This window comes from Phyllostomus discolor, chromosome X, assembly GCF_004126475.2.
Source record: "Phyllostomus discolor isolate MPI-MPIP mPhyDis1 chromosome X, mPhyDis1.pri.v3, whole genome shotgun sequence".
In the NCBI taxonomy this organism is placed as follows: Eukaryota; Metazoa; Chordata; class Mammalia; order Chiroptera; family Phyllostomidae; genus Phyllostomus; species Phyllostomus discolor.
Window position 1 is genome coordinate 7,490,488 of NC_050198.1, and position 19,736 is coordinate 7,510,223.

Sequence of the window (19,736 nt, forward strand, 5' to 3'; positions counted from 1 at the left end):
GTGTGTTATGTTGTGTTTGGGTATCTTTGTGTTTTGTTTGCTCTCTCTCCCCTCACCCTTTAATTTTATGAAGTGAATCAAAACTACAGAAAATCTCACTTCTAAGCAGGTCTCTTTGTAAATGTGACATTTTACCTGTCCTCAGCTGGAGTCTGGTTCTTATTCAAATCTGTTTTGCCAACGTCTGTGCAACAACAATGCCCTCCTCGCCTCCCTGCCCAGTCATTACCACATACTGTACCCCCAATTTCTGTGACTCATGTCAATTAGCAATTAGCAATGGAAGTAACATTTCCTAAAGGGAAACTGTGAGGCTAAAAGCCATTTAAACAAATTAGCAATTTTTAAAAAACACACAAAACCATGACTGCCAAAGAATTAAATCTCTTTGGATGGCTTCACAAGGAATAAATGCACATAGACATGTTTCTCTAGGAAAGCATTAAACCAAACTTGACATTGAGACTGGCAAGATGACTGTACTGTTAAACAGGGAAGGAAGCTGCCCTCCCGAGGGTCAGAATCCCCCAAGCTCTTCTTCCCTCCTTTAACACCATCCTCACTCCAACTGGACTTGTGTCCAGAGAACACTGGGGATATTACAGCCTTCCTCTGACTTCTTGTGGCATGTGTTGGAAGTCAGAAAATAGTAATTATCGGCAAGACAACACAGACACTTACCTCCCCAGATTCTTTTTACCCCAGGCTCTGCCCACAATCATGTTCCTAAAAGGAAAAGCCTATTTGTTTCTAGTTAATTTCTAGGTGTATGTTTTTTCTTTGATGGTTAGTGTATCAGTGATGCTATCAAATGGCAGGATTCAACGGATATTTTATGGAATACTAAACTCTGCCATTAAACTTGTCTGGAAAATGTTATGGATGAGTAAGACAGCTTCTGAACATTTACTGTATTTCTCCTGATGACAACCACACCCTTGGGGGTGAAAGTACACCATCAGATTTTGTTCGCTATTAGCCAATTGTGTGTTATCTTCCTATAGGGAAGGTGGCCTCCTAGGACATAAGAATGGAACACCATGTAATTGCTCACATAAAATGTCATAAAATGGCAAAGTCGTACAAATAAAGAAGTCTCAGTGCAGGAAGAAACTGTTAAATAAAAACAGACAATATATAGAAAGGCCATTATAAATTACTAACAAGTTTCAAAATCAAATCCCTAAAACAATGGCTGTGCTTATTGTTGCCACTGTTTTCAATTAAATGGTATTCATAAGCCAAAAAGGAGGAGAGAAGAGGAATATCCCTGGTGTACATTTTAATTAACTCAAGAACAGCATTTGTGAAGAACAGAGGGCAGAACAAGGAGGCACAGCCCACAACAAGGGGTCGGCTGCAATTTACAGGGCTGGGTTTGAGCATGCAAACATGGATAACCCCCCTGGATTAGCTATCCCTTTATTCATTTGTTCATTGTTTTTAGAAATATCCCTGCTGGAGATATAATTTTTGAGTCCAAATATTGTGTCATTTCCCCTGTAACATGTACTCATTTTGCTGTATGGATTCTTCCTTTGTGATAAATGGCTTATATATTCTTTTCTGGCTTGGAAAGAACCATTTGAGGGTAGAATAAACAAATGTGAGTGAAATGAAACCATCAGCACCCCCCCTCCCGACCACCACCAACACCACCACTACCAGAAGGCAGCTGGGCAAATGGATTAGGGCAAGGCTGTTTCAGTTCTCAAAAAGAAAAATGTGAAGGTTCTTCTATCATTCCTCATTAGCTAGAACTATAATATTTTCAACCATGGCCATCCAGATTTCACCAAGCTTCTGATTTCAGGGATATGCGGCCTTCCGGGCTCATCTTAGCAATTTTTTATTAACCAGTGTGAGAAACAGTCTTTACATTACACGGGGAGGAGCTGCACAGTCATTCAACCACACAAGCATGAACTAGGAAGGAAACACACGGCAGATTTTTCTTCCGGAAATTCTGGCAGCCTGCTTCTATCAATTTTAACTACGTAAATTAAATATCTGGGTTGGTGAAATAAGTCAAAATCTGCTTCCTTCCCTTTGGAGGGAAAGAAATGTGACTTTTCATTTTAATGTCTGTTTGGTACAGCATCTTTTAGCTACTGGTGCTCATCATAGACACTGTGCCATTAAATGTCCCCGGGTTATATTCAGAATAGTAAGTGACACTCTCAGGCAGTACAGCCCAAAGTGTTGTCTGCATATTGGGGCCAGTTTGTAAAAGGCTTGTTACTGTAACACAGTGAGCTAAATGCAGAAAGTGTGTGTGTTTGGAAACAGTTATAGCAGCGTGCACTGGTTTGACTTCCAGACGTGGCCAGCGGGACTCATCTAGGCGAACAGGGCACAGATCCATGTTGGCCTATCAAATGCCTCTGGCGAAGTCCAGGTGGAACACTGCATGCGCAGCGAAGTAATGCGCAACAGAACCAGGTATCTGTGTGCCTGGGAACAGAAGTAAAAATACACTTCTCCACAGATGGTGTGAGAAGCACAGTTGTGGTGTTCACATCTGAACCCTCTCTTTCATCACTTCTGTAGACGCGTGCATGTATGCATACATGTAGGTGCTCACTAGGGTGCGTGTTTCTCCTTCAAGGTGAAAGAGCAATGTCTCCTCAAATTTGCTTTGACCAGACATGTAACCGTCCACTTTTGTGTAATTTACCTTAATGTTCCGGCACTGATCAGTTCAGACCCATGGGCTGTATTTATTTGTTTTTAATTCACATGTACAGGGTGCTTACTGTGTGGCAGGAACTGCGCTAACGGCTTCACAGGAATCATTCGTTAATCACATTCATCTCCTTCCTCTCGACTTTTGGCAGCTTTGTTTCACAACCCAAAGGCTACACACTTGTTCAGCCAAAAGAAGTCTGCCGTGTGGTGATTGGCAGAATGAGCGAAGCAAAACACCATTTCTGGCATGGACTTCCACGTCAAATTTTTATTTCTTGGAACCACACAATGAAGAAATGGTTTATTAGCTTCCAATGACCCACTCAGAAAAAGCAATAACCGTAAGAGATAGACATGTCCATGAGAAGCCATCTCACACCACCCCCAAGGCCCAGAGGCACCACCACAAATACATATGCCATGATAAATGCTACCAATCCCCTCTCTGCACGCATGGTTCATGCACGCACGACACACACATGATAGAGGCACAAAGCAAACAAGAAAGCGCCAAGGGAAGTGGTGGGAAAGCTCTTGTTGCGCGCACCAAGGAAACGGCACTTATCTTAGGCAAATAAGTCCATGTCCTTGGACCAGAAATTCACAGACACTTGGCAGAAGCATGAGCAGCTCGGGAAAGTGCAGCTGCATCAAAAAACACAAGTACCCAGATCTTATCTTTACAATTGCCTCTTGCTGTTAAGGTCACTCACTGTAATAGCGTCTGTGGCCCTCCGTCTTTCCTGGTGCAGCTCGGTAGAGAATTGTCCCTTCAAAGGTAGTCTTTCCTGACAGTGAATGAGAGAAGAGAAGGGGAGAGAAAAAAGGAGGAGGGAGGGAAGGGGGAGCAAATGATGGCAAAAGAAGGAAGAGGAAGAATCTTTAACTGAACTTGCCTTCAATGAATTACTGCAAGAGGTTCATCCGCAAAATTAATTAGAGACCATTAGGCAGAATTTCAGAACGTCACAGAATGAGCCCAAAGTTCCCATGCAGCCCCGATGCACAATCATGAGCACCTAGAAAGTGGCACTTGCATCTGTACATGACTGGCATGTACATTATGCTCAATTTAAACCTGGAAGCCATTTCAACATTTCAACATTATAACTCAAGAATAGGAAAACCTCAATTAACCAGAAGGAATCCAATGAACTCAAGCACACAGCACAATCTTCTCTTTAAAGAATATGACTCAAATACAATGCAGTTTCAGGTCCATCATATTTTATCTTCTGCCCCATGACTGTAAGATTCTAAACAAGGCATGCAATTCTCTTTAAAAGATATTTATCATCCTCAGTACCTCTAAGCAAGAAAATATACTAATATAGTACAGGCGGGGTTTCACCAGTGAGGTTGGAAACCAATAGTGGCATCCATGGCAAGATAAGGGGTTTTCTGCTTAGCACCAAGGACATCAGAAAACCCTTATATCTTGAATCATCTTAATTGAGGTTTTCCCGTATCAGTCATGAAGCTATATTCAGGCATGAGGACATAGGACTCACCCAGTGTCATATTATCTCTTTTTTGTTGTTACAAATAGTGGCTATCAATAGCATAAGACTGGACACACAGCTAAAACTCAAATCTCTGTGGAAGCAGGAGTAAGTACATAGAATACACACATACAGCTCCACTCTGAGTGTACACAAACACATGCACACACACGCATACTGGTGTTCATATGCCCTACAGACAATACCACCAGCAGGTAACTTAATTTGCTAAAGGCAAACTCAATGAATAAATACATTACTCTAAATTACCCAAGACATAAGTTCTATTACGGCTTGTGAGCTAACTATTAAACTGGAAGCCAGTCATACAGCTTCACAGTAAGTCTGAGAAATAAAAAGGCAGGCTACATTTACAGAGAGGCACAGATTAAAACTGAGATGGGAAAGAACGACTTATCTCCCATCTTAGAAACACTCATTAGGAAAATGGGAACTCCCTGATAGGAAGCAGGCTGTCAGCTTCTGGGCCACGTCATCCCTAATATGGGAAGGGATTGTGTAAGGCCAGGCCAATAACTTAAGTGGAATCATGTATCTCTAATCCCCGTGCCCTACAGGCATGGTGGTACACCCTTGTTTTGAAATCTGCCCCTTTTTGACAGATGGGTTCCTTCCAATTAAGGCAAAAACTTAGAAATTCAATTCATTGGCTATTTCAGAATAATCCAAAGAAACAACAGTGTTTCAAATGTTTTTGGTAGACTTGTAGCTCTTGAGGACTTCGGTGACAAAAGCAGAGCAAGTAACAGAGGCTAGCTTATATTTGGGCAAATTTTTATTCTGCTTCATTTCAGTTATTAAGGCAACATTACTCCTAAGGAATACAGATGTTTTGTGAGCTAGGCCCTCCAAAGCTGAGCAGTAACTGTCCTTCCAATGTGAGAAAAATTATGTGTAAGAAAAAGAAATCAGTATTTCAACAAAGTTCTTCCAAGTACAGCATAGTACCCCTCTGTTCTTCCCCGGGACCAAGTCTGAGAATCACTGAGGTAGATGATGGCCCTGATGTCTCTGAATGGCCAAGCAATTCTACAAAGTCTCCTGTGCCCTGGCAGTAAGGCCACCAGAGATGGAGCCGGGGCTAGAGGTGGGTGAGGACATACATGTTTGATCTAAAGAGCAAAAGACCAAGAGCAACCGGCCAGTTCATGAATGTGACTGCTATTTATTTTAATGGGAAAAACACTCTCTGGCCACTATTAAATATTAGCACGTGCAGGTGGCAAACACTGTAAAAGAAAGCGATTTTAAAATGTCAACACAAAACCTTATACTTACGCTAGCATCTAATTTTGCTGAAAACTCTTTTTTTTTTTTGCAGTTTACTAAATGCTCTCCATTGCTAATAGAACATCACACACAAAACATATATCTCAAATTAAAAAGAAAAGAAAGTCTAGTGACGGCACAGAGTGGGGGGTGTCAGCCTGGTTCTACTTCACACAGGCAAGGAGCACCGAGCAACCCAGTGTCTACAGCTGATGAAATACAGTATTTGTATATTATGAGAGTGCTTTGTCCTAAGCTCTAAAAGGCCATCTCCGTCTCTGTCTTAGCTTCACAAGTCACTAACGTATCAAAGCCTGAAATTCAAAACTAAGGAATTAAGGAAAATAAGAAAGTCAATCCAAACTAGAATCTCATGGTTATTAATGATTACAGAAAGAAAATGCAAATGTTTTCCCCCTGAAAATTATGGGAGAGAACTGAAAATATTTCTGTAGCTAAAAGGCAGTTTTTGTAAAAAAAAACCAAACTAACAAATACTTTTCAGTCTTACAATTATTTTAGAATCTAAGAAATGAAATAATATAAAAAGATGTTAGAAAAGACACATTTATATCTTAAATGTGAAGCAAAGTATGAAATTGAAACTAAACAATAGTCATATCTGGATTTTTTTGCCTCTAAGTTTAAACAAGTTTTATAGATTCAAGATATTCTCTGATTATAATTTGATATAGTAATACAATATCAATATAATTTATAATTAGTTCTATTTCACACTATTTAGTCAATACTAGCACATGCAAAATTGTAACTGAAAAGCCAATTAATTAATCATGATCTGTGACAAGAAGAAATTAGCTAAATTATACTCGGACTTGAAATTTGTCACGTGCTCTGTGAGAGGGTGAACTACAGACCATAAAGGAGGCCAAACCAACGTGTGCGGAAGGCCTGTATATAATTGTGGCCTTATCCCTGAGAAGCCAGGCCATGCTCAGGACTTAATGTCATTGGGCTGTAGTGTTCTTATCTGAGACCGGGCTAAATGATCTCTAAATTCTTTTCCATTTCTAATATAAGATTCTGTCTGCCCTATTACTGCAACCATTTGGATGTTTTATTTTTTAAAAACCTCATTTACTCAAGTGTTTTCACTATTGATCTCTTACACAGGAGCCCATTTCGTTCTTTCAAAAAATTCCTTGTTGGCACCATTGTGCAAGCCTAACGAGTAAATAGATCTGGGTGATAATCATCAGTGGCTGCTGATATTTTTAAAATAAGACAGCCAGGCATTATGAGCCTGTAGATAGACTGTATATTACCACCTATGATGCAGTTTTGAACTATATGTGTGTGTGTATGAATTTAATCAAGCCCCTAGATCTAATTATCAATTTATAGGAATATAGAGCAAATGACATATCAGAGATGAAATCAGCAAAGGCAGACAGTGGGAAACTAATAGACAACGGATCTCGCTTTGTTAAGGAAATAAGGAGACATGGAGGAAGAAACTAGATTCAAAGAGACTGAAAACACATCAACAAATGACAATGTATGTACCTTCTTTAGATGCAGATTCAAACTAACAAATTGTTTTAAAAATAGAAGACTATTAGGGGAAAGTGAACAATGATTGTATATTTAATTACAGTGAAGAAATTGCCATTATTTTTGGTGTGATAATGATATTTTAAGGCACGCTTTTATGGATACAAATTGAAATACAGCCATGTGTCACTTAACGACAAGATTACATTTTGGGAAACGCATCATTAGGCTATTTTGTCACTGAGTGAACATCACAGAGTGCACTGACACAAGCTGAGATGGTATGTAGCCTACTTATATCTAGAGTACACGGTATAGCTATTGCTCCTAAGCTACAAGCCTGTATGGCATGTTACTGTACAGCATACTGTAGGCAACTGTAACACAAAGGTAAGTTATTGTGTATCGAAACATAACTAAACCTAGAAAAGATACAATAAAAATACGGTATAAAAGATTTTTTGAAATGGTACACCTCTACAGAGCACTTACCATCAATAGAGCCTGCGGAACTAGAAATTGCTCTGGGTGAGGCAGTCAGTGAGGAATGAGTCAGTGTTAAAGCCTAGGATATTAGCAAACACTATGGAAGATTTTTTTTTTTTTAGAGAGGGAAGGGAGGGAGAAAGAGAGATAGAGAGAAATATCAATGTGCGGTTGCTGGGGGCCGGGGCGTGCAACCCAGGCATGTGCCCTGACTGGGAATTGAACCTGTGATGCTTTGGTTCACAGCCCACACTCAATCCACTGAGCTATGCCAGCCAGGGCTATGGAAGATTTTATAAACACTACCCCACAAGCCCTACCTCTGCTTCCTTGTGAAAAGGTCAGATAAAACACTGAAGCTGTTGATGCAATTCCATGAACAGGGACATGGGCTGGACTGACCGGAAAGACAGAGGAGAAACTGGCCACGGCATAGGTCACCCTAACAGTGACTGCCGGGGGTGGGGGGGTGGCAGTGAAAGGTGGCCTGAGGATCAGCAGGAATAAGGAATCCCGATGAAGAGGTTCAGAAACACAGGGATCGCTGTGGCAATGCGGTTCTGGCTACTGCACATCAGAGCAGTGGTCAGATGAAGGCACTCTGTGGTATTTATAAAAAAGGAGGGTGTTTACCACGAACAGGGTGTAGAACTAAGGACTTGATATCTAGACCCTGGAAATCTGTCTTTGGTTCCACTGACCCTATCTGCCACAAAGGGTGCTCTCTGCATTGAATTGAAGGAAGAAATAAAAATTATCTATGCTTTGCATCATTGCAACCTGGAAATATTTCCAAAGCAGACAGGGATAGGTGGCTCCATATCACCACAAAAAGCTTTTATTAACGTGACAGTGGCATTTAATACTTGCTACGATAGCTTCCTATGGACCTGTGTCCTTGTACAGGATCTTAGATCCTTGACAAAGAGTATATAACAATGTACTCTGAACACCATGAAGCTGGATCTGGGAGGGCTGTAGCACTCTCTGAATATGTAGACCTGGGGGGACAGGCTCCACAGTGCTGAAACAGGTCAGCAGCTGACCAACTGGGACGTAATCTGTGCACTCAGAATTGAGGTGCTGGGAGTGAGAGAGAATCTATTGCCAAGCCCCACAGATACTGCTCGTGTCAAAAAAAAAAAAATCATCCTGATCCACATATCCTTCCATTTCTCACTGGAAATTCAGCTCCATTATAACCTTATCGGAACACCAAGGTATATGCCATCCCTCATTGACCAAAAAGTCATTATGCAGCACATGACTGTATTTATGGGTAAAATTATATGATATCTGAGTTTGCTTCAAAACAGTATGTAGTGGTATAAATACAACCAATTGGCCATATTGATAATTGCTGAAGTTGAGTAAAGGGCACACAGGGGTTCATTATACGATTCTCTAGACTTGTATACATGTTAGAGATTTTCTGTAATAAAAAGCTTATGGGGAAGGTAGAAGAGAGTATGGTGGGGAATAAATGGTGACATAAGAAGGCTTAAAACAAACAAAAAAAGTACATAAAAATCTTTTTGAAAAGCACCAATAAGGTTTTAAAAGTTCTATCAAAGGTAAAAATGTTTTCATATTTAATTATGTAGCAAAAAACTCCTGCTACTAATCACAGTGAATTTTCTTGTCCAAGAGAAAATGTTTTAAACAACATATCAACCAATACAACTGCTGTAATGCTTTCCTTGATAGATTAGATTACCCTGAACAAAGATTTAAAGTTGAGATTTTTCATAACCAGCATAATATAAAAATATGTCAGGGTAAAAGGAAAGCAAGCTTAACCAATTTGCACTGTCATTCAAAGACAAGAGTGCTGCTCCTCGGAGTAAGAAAGGAGTCGGCAAGCATTTAGGGAACACCTACCATGTATGTGTCAAGCTGTCTTGGCACACTTCCTGATAAATCTAATGCAATGTTTATTCTATTGCATTTACCCATTGGTTGACAAAATTCAACTGAACAACTACCCTCCAACACTTTCTGGAAGTACAAAAATGAAATAAGTATGTGCACATACAGGAGTGTGTGTGTGTATGTATGTGTGTGTGTGTGTGTAGCAAAGAGATACACAAGCATATATTGTACACAAGTTGTTTTCATATGTATTAGGATTTTTTTTTTATTTTCCAAATCAGGATCTATTTATTAAAGCTGGTGTCAGGCTTTCCAATACTCCAGACTGCCCAGAAATCTGGATTCTTTTTTTTTCCAGTTTTATTTGAGATTTCTTTTGTTCTCTTTTTTTTTCTCACATCTGTCTTTAAAACCTCACCCTAATGTCTGTTAGCATTTAAATTAAGAGAATTTTTACACGCCACAAGGGTCTATAAAAATTACCAAAATGGCACTAACATGAGGAATTCAACTTACTCCCAGAGCCATGTATTAATTAAGCAATCTCTGTGGAAAGTAAGTGTAATTTATGAACAGTATTAAGTGGGATGTTCTCACAAAGACCTTGATTAAGTACAGTTTAGCATACACCACAGTAAAAAGCCAGTGCCTTTTGGGTACTAACTACATTTGTTCTTCTTAGTTCTATAATAAAAGTAAATATGTATTTTTATAGTTGGACAGGGTATTATCCCTGGGGAAACTGGGTGAGGGGTGCATAGGACCTCCCTGAACAGTATTTTTGTAACTTCCTATGAATCTATACATATTTCAAAAGTTTTTTTTTTAAGTAAACCACATAAAAACTACTAACACCATTCTCTGGGGGTAGGAGATAAGAAGATTCATTCTAAAATCAGGGGTTCCACTTAGACAAATTCTACCATTATATGTAATTTCTGCGTGTGACCTGTGATTATATAAATTTTCCCATCAGAAAGTAAACGGCTACCGAAAACGCTGTCAGAACACTGAGAGATGCTATTTCCCTCTCTTTCAGATTATTTCAATTTGGCAAGACGTAGGGACATTACCACCACATCTACTTTTCTATGAAGCCTTTTGTGATCATCACCGTCCCCACATCCTCATGGGACCCGCCTCTCAGCCTTTGTATCCTGCTGTTCCTCAGATACCTGGCTAGCCAAGCACCTGGGGCATTTTCTTGAATGTCTGTTGCTTTGTGCACCCCTTTCCTGCAATGTGAGCTGGCTGAAGGCGGGGATCCTGCCTGGTTTGTCTCTATATATAATCTTCAGTGCCTTCTGCAGTGTCTTGGTAACAACAGGCTCAAAAAAAAAAAAGTTGAATGAATAGAAGAAAAGGAAGAAGGAAGGAAGGATGGATAAATGGATATGGGCAGGCAAATAGAGAAATGAATAGATAGGTCCTCTTCTTCTTAGCTGTATATATAGAAGATTGTACAAGCCATGTAGTTCTTACCAGAAGCATGCACCTTTCTTAGAAGACCATACCTCTTTAGGACCTCAAAATCCCCTCAACAAGATGCAGATTCCAGGGTAACTCAATGTGGCTGCTGGAACTACTGGGCTCTCTGGTCGTCAAATGCAAGGCTTTTAACTGAATGAGTGTGGGGGAGGGCAGTTTCTACAAGAGAAGCAGCCCCTTGTGAGCATGTGAAGGAAGGCTGCGTGAATGGGGAGACCACTCCCATTCAGCCTCCTAACTGCCCACCTGTCCCAGGAATTCCAGCCCTGAGTGCTTTGAGCTGAGCAGCATCAAATGCCCCTATTATTGACCTGGAGCAAGAGGAGAGTTCATTGTTCATTTCGATAGTTCCAAAAATATAAGAGCCATTACTTCTGTGACCCTCCAGCTCTGAGAGCATAGCTATCATGGCAGGATACTAAGAGGTCAGGGTTCTCCCCCAAAAGTCGCCCAACATCACCCCACACCTCCTTTTCTGCCTCAGTAGAGGAGTCCCAAAGTAATTTTCAAATGCAGACAACATTTCAGCGAACATGGTACCAATCGGTGTGCAAGCAGCCTCAAAATATGAACTGGAGTTACGTCCCAAGGGTTTAACATGATTAACAATGAGAGTGACCATTTGTGGAGGGCCTTCTATGAGTGAGGTGGTTTATATGCGTCATTGCTATTGGAACTCATAATGTGCTTTCCCACAGAAACAGTGGTATAATGACCCAATTTGGTCTTCCCTGCAAAAAAAAAGCACATTTAATCGACAACATCCCTGAGGCATAGTATTGCTATTACAGGGTCCAACTACTCCAGTGTAAAAAAGGCTGGCAGCAGGCAGTTAGAATCGTAATGTGCAATGTGCGAGCTACACCAACCCCCACTATCATGGGATCAAGGACACGCTCTGCTCTCCTGGCCGTACTCATCAGCTGAGTCACGTTAGCAGGGAAACCCCTCTCCCCAAGCCGGAGAAGGCAGCGGGAGCCCCAAGATGCCTCACTTGCTCCACAATCACCTCCCGTCCTGTCTACCGTTGATCCTAGGATAAATGGGGTTCGGGGGCAGGGGTCCCAGTCTTTGCAAGTATAGGGGAAGGGTGTAGCTGAAGCCTCTGAGCCAGTCAACCAGCACTGCTGCTTCTAGGGTGACGAGCTGCATGAGTCAGAGTTGCTGAGACACTAAGTGAAGGAGGTCGCCTGAACACTCCTCTGGAAATGGCTTTACCTTCAGTTTGGCAACCTGTCCAAATATGCTGGTGGTTAAGTAAAAGAAACGCAACTAATTTGAGAACACTACTCAAGTTGAACTTTTCCAAGTGGAGAACAAAGCTGACTAAGAATTACTTCTTGACAGGATGGAGCGGTCCTCCTCTCATGAGGAAGGGAAGTCTGCAACACCAGGCAGTGCCTCACCACTATGACACAGTCAAGCCTCTTATGACATTCATGCCCACGACCTTGGCTCAAGACAGCACAAGAGATACATAGACGCTCACACAGGAAGCTGGGTTAGCGACTGGGAGAACAAAGCTTCCCGGTCCTGACCTTTTGCTCCGTGAGCTGGAAAGGGCAGCGGAGAAACTGGAGGGAGGAGAGCTTCAGGCCCTGGAGAAAAAAAGACCTGGAGGTCGTTGTCGCCATCACAGAGGGACATGCTTGCTCACCCACCGTGGGGCTAGGCTCTCAGCTGTCTTGTCATACTTCTAAGGGACCTGGCATGCACTCATCCCGAATACAGCACTTCTCCCCACCAACATGTGTATGTTTGTGCCATTCTTCTCCAAGTTCTTCAAGGGATGCTGAGAAAGACAGCATTCCCATTTGCTCCATTCAAAAATAATTATAAACTTGCAGTGAGCGACACTTTGGGAATATGTGAAGGCACAGCAACACCGGCCACCCATGAGGCAGTTATTACCACAACATGAAGGTTGGCAGCCACCTATACAGACATGTACAGAGCATGTCTCTGCACACACGTAAAGGTGGGCAGGTCACATCCACTAAACTGTGTGGGTTAAGGCAGCATAACCCAACTATGCTTGTGAGCTTTTGTCAAAGCTGCTTGTCACAGGCTACAGAGCGGAGGGGATGCAGGAGCAGTGCCCACTGGTGCCCGCACCCCTTCCCTGGGTGGTCGAGCGGCAACATCCTTACTTGACTTGGAGAGCTGCTCATCCTGGGAAATGCTGAGGTCGTCCGATTCCCCCGACAGCTCCTTGATGAAGTTGGAGGGAAACATCCCAGTCTTTCCATTCAGAACACCTTCCCACCATCCTTCTTCCACCTGCATAGATACAAACAGAAAAACAGAAAGGCAGGGGTCAGGTTAGATGCAATGCTTCCCAGTTTCCTCTCCCAACTGTGTGGTGCAAAGTGCAGAGCCCCCACCGGCGGAGCCAAAGGACCTATAGCTTACACTTTAACGAGGAACCAGAAAGCAGGCCTCATAGAGCCTTGAGATTCAGACTCAGGAAGGGGGCCATAATCGCAAGTGGAAAAGAATTATTTTCACTAACCTCAAACTGACATTTGGCATTTCCTTTGATTACAAAGGTAGGTGACACACCACAGTGACAGTAGAAGGACTTGTGAGTCATCAACAAACAAATCACAGATGTTCTCATGTCACATCATAGATGTAATGAGTATCTCAAGATATCATTTGTGTACATTGTTACTTGGAGGTGGTGGCCATTATCATACATACTGGGAGATCTTGTTATTTAATGTATTAATGAGGAATTATATTACAGATGATAAGGAATTACATGCAGATTATGATATCAAAATTTGCTTTTAAAACAGTTTGATACTTCAGTATAAATGGTTCTCTTTACAATATTCTGTGTTTTATTTTACACATTTAAAACCACTATTTGAAAACTGAGAATGGCTTCCCAGACTGCCTAAACTAGACAGTGTAACAAAAACAGTTAAGAATCCCCGAGCTAAGGTGGGAGGACTCCCTGCAGGCTTCTGAAGGGCTCTCGATCGCCCTGAGATGAAGTGAAACGGGTGAAGGGAGGTAGGCAGGGCAGCCAGACTGCGGTCCTCTGGGCGGGGGAGGCAAGGCTGGACCTCCGGGGGCAGTGAGGATGGAGAAGTCAGGTGCAGATTTGAAGGCCCTTTGAGCTGTGAGCTGGTCTTTAGCGACCAATTCATTGGACAAGCAAGAGGAGGGTTAAAAAAAAGTCATCCCAAGAACACCCAAAGTAGGAATAGCAGCAAGCCAGCTGCTTGGAAGAAACTAATGGGGCATTTTGAGAACAAGCAAGCATTAAATTACCAATGATGTAGTAGAACAGAAAGAAACCTAGAACCTGCAGAATTTTGTTTTCTTAGGCATACATTAGGTATACATTACCTACTCAAATCAATAAATATAAGGTAAAAGCTAAAATAATTTAAAAAGAAGAAGAATATTGAGTAAAAATCCCAGTTCACATCCTATTCTGAAACTTAGCAGGTGTATGATGTTACTCAAATTGCCCACCAAACTGAACCCTGGCTTCCTATCTGTATGATGAGGAGAATTAATTCACTTGATTGGTGTTAGAGCTGGATGTATTATGATTCTACACTAGGGGCTAGGGACACAGAACCATACAGGGCATGTCCCTTTTTTCCCCTCAAGAAGTTGATATTCCACCAAGGTAGAAAGGGCACATGGTTTAAAGAGGGGAGTGGGGGTGTGTGACTAAACACTAGCAATGCGAGGGAAATAGATGAGCAAATGCCATGACTAGGCACAAATCAAACTTGTTACCCGAAGTCAAGGCCACTGAGATCTGGGGTGCTGAAGGAAGGCTCTGAGGAAAAAGAAAGAAATAAAAATTAAGTTCGGCCTCTTAGAGTAACATTGAGGGTGGGAGGTTGGTGGAGAACGGTAGGGGGAAAATGGAGACAACTGTACTGGAACAACATTTAAAAAATTGAATTAAAAAATAAAGTTAACTACCGTGTTAAAAAGATCCAAGTAGAGGAGGGGGTGTGAGACTTTCAGGAAACGGGGAGGCTGACAGAGCCTGTGGAATGCAGACGATCAGCATGGTGTTCAGAGCATTTGTTAGGGAACTCGGAATACAGACTCGCAGAAAGGTGATAATATCTGCATGGTCACAGAATTTTCCGGAAAGAACCCAGACAACAGCAGCCATGCACAATGGTCCCAATGACTATTCAATACTAAATTGTGGCATTTAACTGCATTTTAGTTGAAATCAATCCATGTTTCTATGCCAACTCAACAGATACGTATTATTCTTTCAAGGAGCTTTTTATAGGATTAGGATGGTTAGGAAGATTCACCATGAGACTGAATATAAATAGTCACAGGATTTGTAGCAGGGAGTCCTTTGTGCTTGTCCTGAATAAGGAACCATAAAATGACCTTCCTTCTCCTGCAACCACAGGACAGAAGGGAAAAACCAAGGGCATGGACCACAAATGAGCAGTCCCTGGAATCATCTCCAACAGCACAGGGCAGCTGGGCCAAGTCCCTTTGATTCAGTTTGACAGCATCTAAAATGTTCCTGTTCCCAGTAATAAGCGGCTCCAGCCCGAGATCCCTGAAGGAAGTGCTCCTGATACGCGGGATCGGTGGGCTGTCTGCTGGGAAAACAGGAGTATCTTCACCTCACCACACCCCTAGATGCCTGTATCACTGTTACAGCACAGTCTGAGAGCAGTGGCCACCAGGGAACCAGCAGAGATCTATCATTAGCCAGGCAGTGAAGTGGAGGGGCAGATAATAAAACCACTGCTCATCCCCTCAGGGGGGAACACTTCTCATTGCAGGCGCCACTGGCAGGGAGGTCTGGCCCCAGTACCACTGAGAGCTAGCTGTTCAGTACTATTTCTGCCTGTAGCCTGCTACTTTGATTGTGAGATTCAGGCTGGAGATACGAGAAAAACGATCCTCACTCTCACACTATCCCTCTTTAGTGATATTCTACTGTGATTTGGGGATATTCTTGTATAAAGATGAGGACACTGAAGCCCAGAATGATTGCATTCATTTATTTACTCTTCATTCATTCATTCAAAGAGTAAAGCACAGTACCTTGCACACTGAATGAATGAATGAACAGCAGAAAATCATTGGGGAAAATCCTCTATGGGGGCCTACAAAACCTCGATTCCTTCACAAAAGATTGTTCCTTCCTGTGAGGAGCAAAAGGGACCAAGGGATCCTGACTATAGGTACTGCCAAGCCTCAGTCTGTGTAACCCAGCCAATATTTAATGAGACTTTTCCTGTATTACCCTAGGACCTCAAGACAGATTGATTGAGAAGCCTCTGCAACAAAGAAATGAGCATACAGAGCCTGTACACCCCTGCTTAGAAAGTCTGCTTATGTTTATGTCCCTATATTTAAAAGAGAAATATATCCCTCTCAAATAAAATGGAAATTATGGATGTTACCAAGGGCTTACAATTTCTGCCCCAAAGAAAGTGATGATGGGGGCACATACCCACGTTCTCCTCCTCCAAGACACACTCCTCAAAAGTCTTCTGCAGGCCTTGGCTCTAGGCTGAGAATAAGCCCCACCCCCACAATGTCCCTCAGTGACCAACCCAACCGGCTCTGGAGCCCATGACTGTGTCCCAAGAGAGAACCCCACCTTTGGCCTGGAGGTGAGAGCAGGGTGGCTTACACATGGTGGTGTTTGAGAAAGACACTGCAAAATCACTTAGTTTGTGTCTGAGTGCCCTGCAATTCCCATGTCTTCACAATCACCAGCATCTAAGTGGGTTCAGGGCCCAAGGAGGTAGGTAGTCTGTAGCTCTTAGCCCTGTTGGAAGTTGGGGAAGTATCTGAATGCATTTCAACACCTCTACCCCGACCCAATCTTACAAACATTATCACATTACTAAGGCATCAAAGAGGACTTGTGAATGCAAAGACAAGCATGCTGCCTGGGGTACCTAGGTACTCAGAACGGTTCCATCTTCAACTTACCATTGTTGCAGTTTTGCCTGTCAACTGTACTGAGAAGGGGAACAACCCTTAACCAAGTTTAAAGTCTACATCAGGTAGACTTTAGACAGAAAAGTAACAAGACAGAAGAATCCATTTAAGGGCTGTACTATAGCTTTTTACATCCAATTAGCCCTTGAATAGCCAAACCTTGGTCAGAAGCACACTGGAGGGGTGCATGTGAGGGAAGCATGGGGGAGAAAGAGGCACACAGGTAAATGAAGTCAGCTTCATTGTTCCAAGACCTGTTCTACCATTCTTCCCAGAAAGGAAGGGACAGGTCAAGCTTTAAGGAAAGAACCACACCTTATCATTACTAAAATTTTCCTCAAAACATATTCAGACTTGGTAGGTTGGATGTTTCTAGGAATTTATCCATTTTTTCCAGGTTGTCTGATTTGTTGGTGTATAACTGTTCATAGTAGTGTCCTAAGATCCTCTATATTTCTGTGGTATTGGTTTTAACCTCTCCTCTTTTGTTTCTGACTTTGAGTCCTCTCCTTTTTCTTGGTGAGTCTAGCTAAAGATGTGTCAATTTCATTTATTTTTTTCAAAAAATCCGGCTGTTGGTTTCATCGATCTTTGCTATTGTCTCTTTAGTCTCTGTTTCATTTATTTCTGGTCTGATGTTTATTTTCTTCCTTCCACTACCTTTACACTATGTTTGTTCTTCTTTTCTAGTTTCTTCAGGGCATTGCACTAAGTGAAATAAGTCACAGGCAGATGAATACTGTCTATTCTCACACATGTGGAATTAAAAAAAAAAAAAAAAACTAAACTCATTGAGTGAACAGACTGGTGGTTGCCAGAGGTGGGGTAAAATGGATGAAGATGACCAAAAGGTACAAACTTCCAGTTATAAGATAAATAAATCCTGAGGATGTAATGAGCAGCATGGTGACAATAGTTAACAATACTGTATTGTATACTTGAAAGCTGCTAAGAGAGTAGATCTTAAAACTTCTCATCATAAAAAAAATTGTAACTATGTGTGATGACAGATGTTAGCTAAACTCACTGTGGTAATCATTTTGCAACATATACATGTATGAAATCATTATGCTGTACACTTCAAACTAATACAATATTATATGCCAATTATCTCAATAAAATTGATTCAGAAATAATTAAATGAGAATTGCAATAGTGGCCCTTTACCTTACCTGTGAGAAGGAAAAGAATTTTGAAAATTTAAAAATACTAGAGAAGTACTAAGGTAACTTTGCCTTTTCTAGAACTCATGCAAATGTGCTAAGACATAGTTTACCTTTGTAATAATTGCTGCAGAAAGAACAAATTGCTTCCAGAAAACATCTTTTTCTAATAGTGGAATTAGTAAAAAAAAACTATATATATATGTTTTAAGGGAACCACTTCCTGAAGGCATAAACACGAACATTATTTTCCATTTCAGTTGCTTTGATCAACCGTCCTTATTGATTTGGGGGCATGAAAAGCTGGTTGTGCCAAATATAAACATGTATTATATAGGCCCTAAATACCTGGGCCAATATTTTCCCCCAATTCCTGTGTAGTTCGCTGTTTGATTATCTCTTTCTGGCAAGGCCAGAATAGTCCATACACATAGGATAATGGTTTCTCTTTCTTTGCCTTGTTCTTCTGAGAATAAGCCTATTCTGTATGAGAGGGGCTCATCAAAAGAGAAATGTATAATTTAAAGGGAAATGATTTAGGAAAACATATAAATTTCTTTTTTTTAATTGTATTTATTTATGTTTAGACAGAGGAGAAGAGAGGGAGAAAGAGGAGAGAAACATCAATGTGTAGCTGCCTCTCCTGCACCCTCTACTGGGGTCCTGGCCTGCATGCAACCCAGGCACGTGTCCTGACTGGGAATCGAACCAGCGACCCTTTGGTTCGCAGGCCTGTGTTCAAGCCACTGAGCCACACCAGCCAGAGCAGGAAAACACATACAATTTCTATTTAAGACTTAAGCAAACTTTGCCCAATGAGACAGGGCAACATCCATGATTTTTTTTCATAGTGGGAACGATCTGTGGTAAGAGCTTTTATAGACATCCTCAGCAGTGCTTGAAAGTCCTGTCCTTCAAAACTGCTACAGGCTAATCTATAGGTCCCCAAATTCCTAATGACTCTATGCTAAGGCCTCACTGTCATTCCAGCTTGAAAATATAAGCTAATAGTAAAATCAAGCCAGCAAGATAACCTTTCTGATGAATCAAGATCCTGAAGTTTTGTCCAATCACTATTCCCAGGTGAAAAAACTATCTATGAGGATATGTTGATCTTAGAACACCCATACGTAAGAAACCTTTAAATGGGATATTCCTTTAAAAGTTCAGTGTAGACAACACTATAACTTTCATCTCAACTGAATTTGATTGTATTTGCCATCTCCTGCTCTGTATACCCCACACTTGCCCTTGAAAATTCACAGGTCATACTCAACTTTGGAGCAAGGCTATACCAACAGCCTGTCCTTCCTCTAGACTAGCCCAGCACCTTACACAACGCAGCCTGTGCTTCCTCAGTTCATCCACGTACTTCTCACCTTCCACATGCCCTGATGAAATACCACCTGTTCTAGGAAGCATCTTCTTTACCCTCACTGAGACCCTTTGTTTTTAAATCTCTCTCATTTGTGAATGCCATCATTTACCACTCAATTAATATCTTGGGTTATTAATTTACATTCTTAGCTGTGTATCTTACCCTCCCTGATTACACCAGACTATGGGTTGACTGGGGAGGGGGTGGGTTCTGACCCTGTAATCACGTGATTGACTGTACTGACAGCCCACCCTCATCCTTTGGTGTGTCCAAAAGTCATCATTAACATAGCAAAAGACAAGTTGATCAAGCTCTTAGGAAATTCCAAGGATTTTAGGGGCACTGTGCCAGAACCACCAGGCAAAGACACATATAGACTTCTTATTA

At 41.6% G+C, this 19,736-nt stretch overlaps 1 protein-coding gene across 7 annotated transcripts in view; it reads right to left on the reverse strand.

The window, feature by feature from the left end:
• The window catches only part of SH3KBP1 (SH3 domain containing kinase binding protein 1), a 317,351-nt gene that overhangs the window by 133,844 nt on the left and 163,771 nt on the right, over positions 1-19,736 (reverse strand). For 3 of the 7 annotated variants that reach the window (XM_036016569.1, XM_028522514.2, XM_036016571.1), the window contains 3 exons: positions 12,992-13,121; positions 12,380-12,439; positions 3,402-3,476 (listed from right to left, as the gene is read on the reverse strand). In XM_036016569.1, coding sequence (XP_035872462.1) covers positions 3,402-3,476; positions 12,380-12,439; positions 12,992-13,121 — 265 coding nt within the window. The remainder of the gene's footprint in view (positions 1-3,401; positions 3,477-12,379; positions 12,440-12,991; positions 13,122-19,736) is intronic. The other 4 variants (XM_036016572.1, XM_036016568.1, XM_036016573.1 and 1 more) reach the window with 2 other exon arrangements.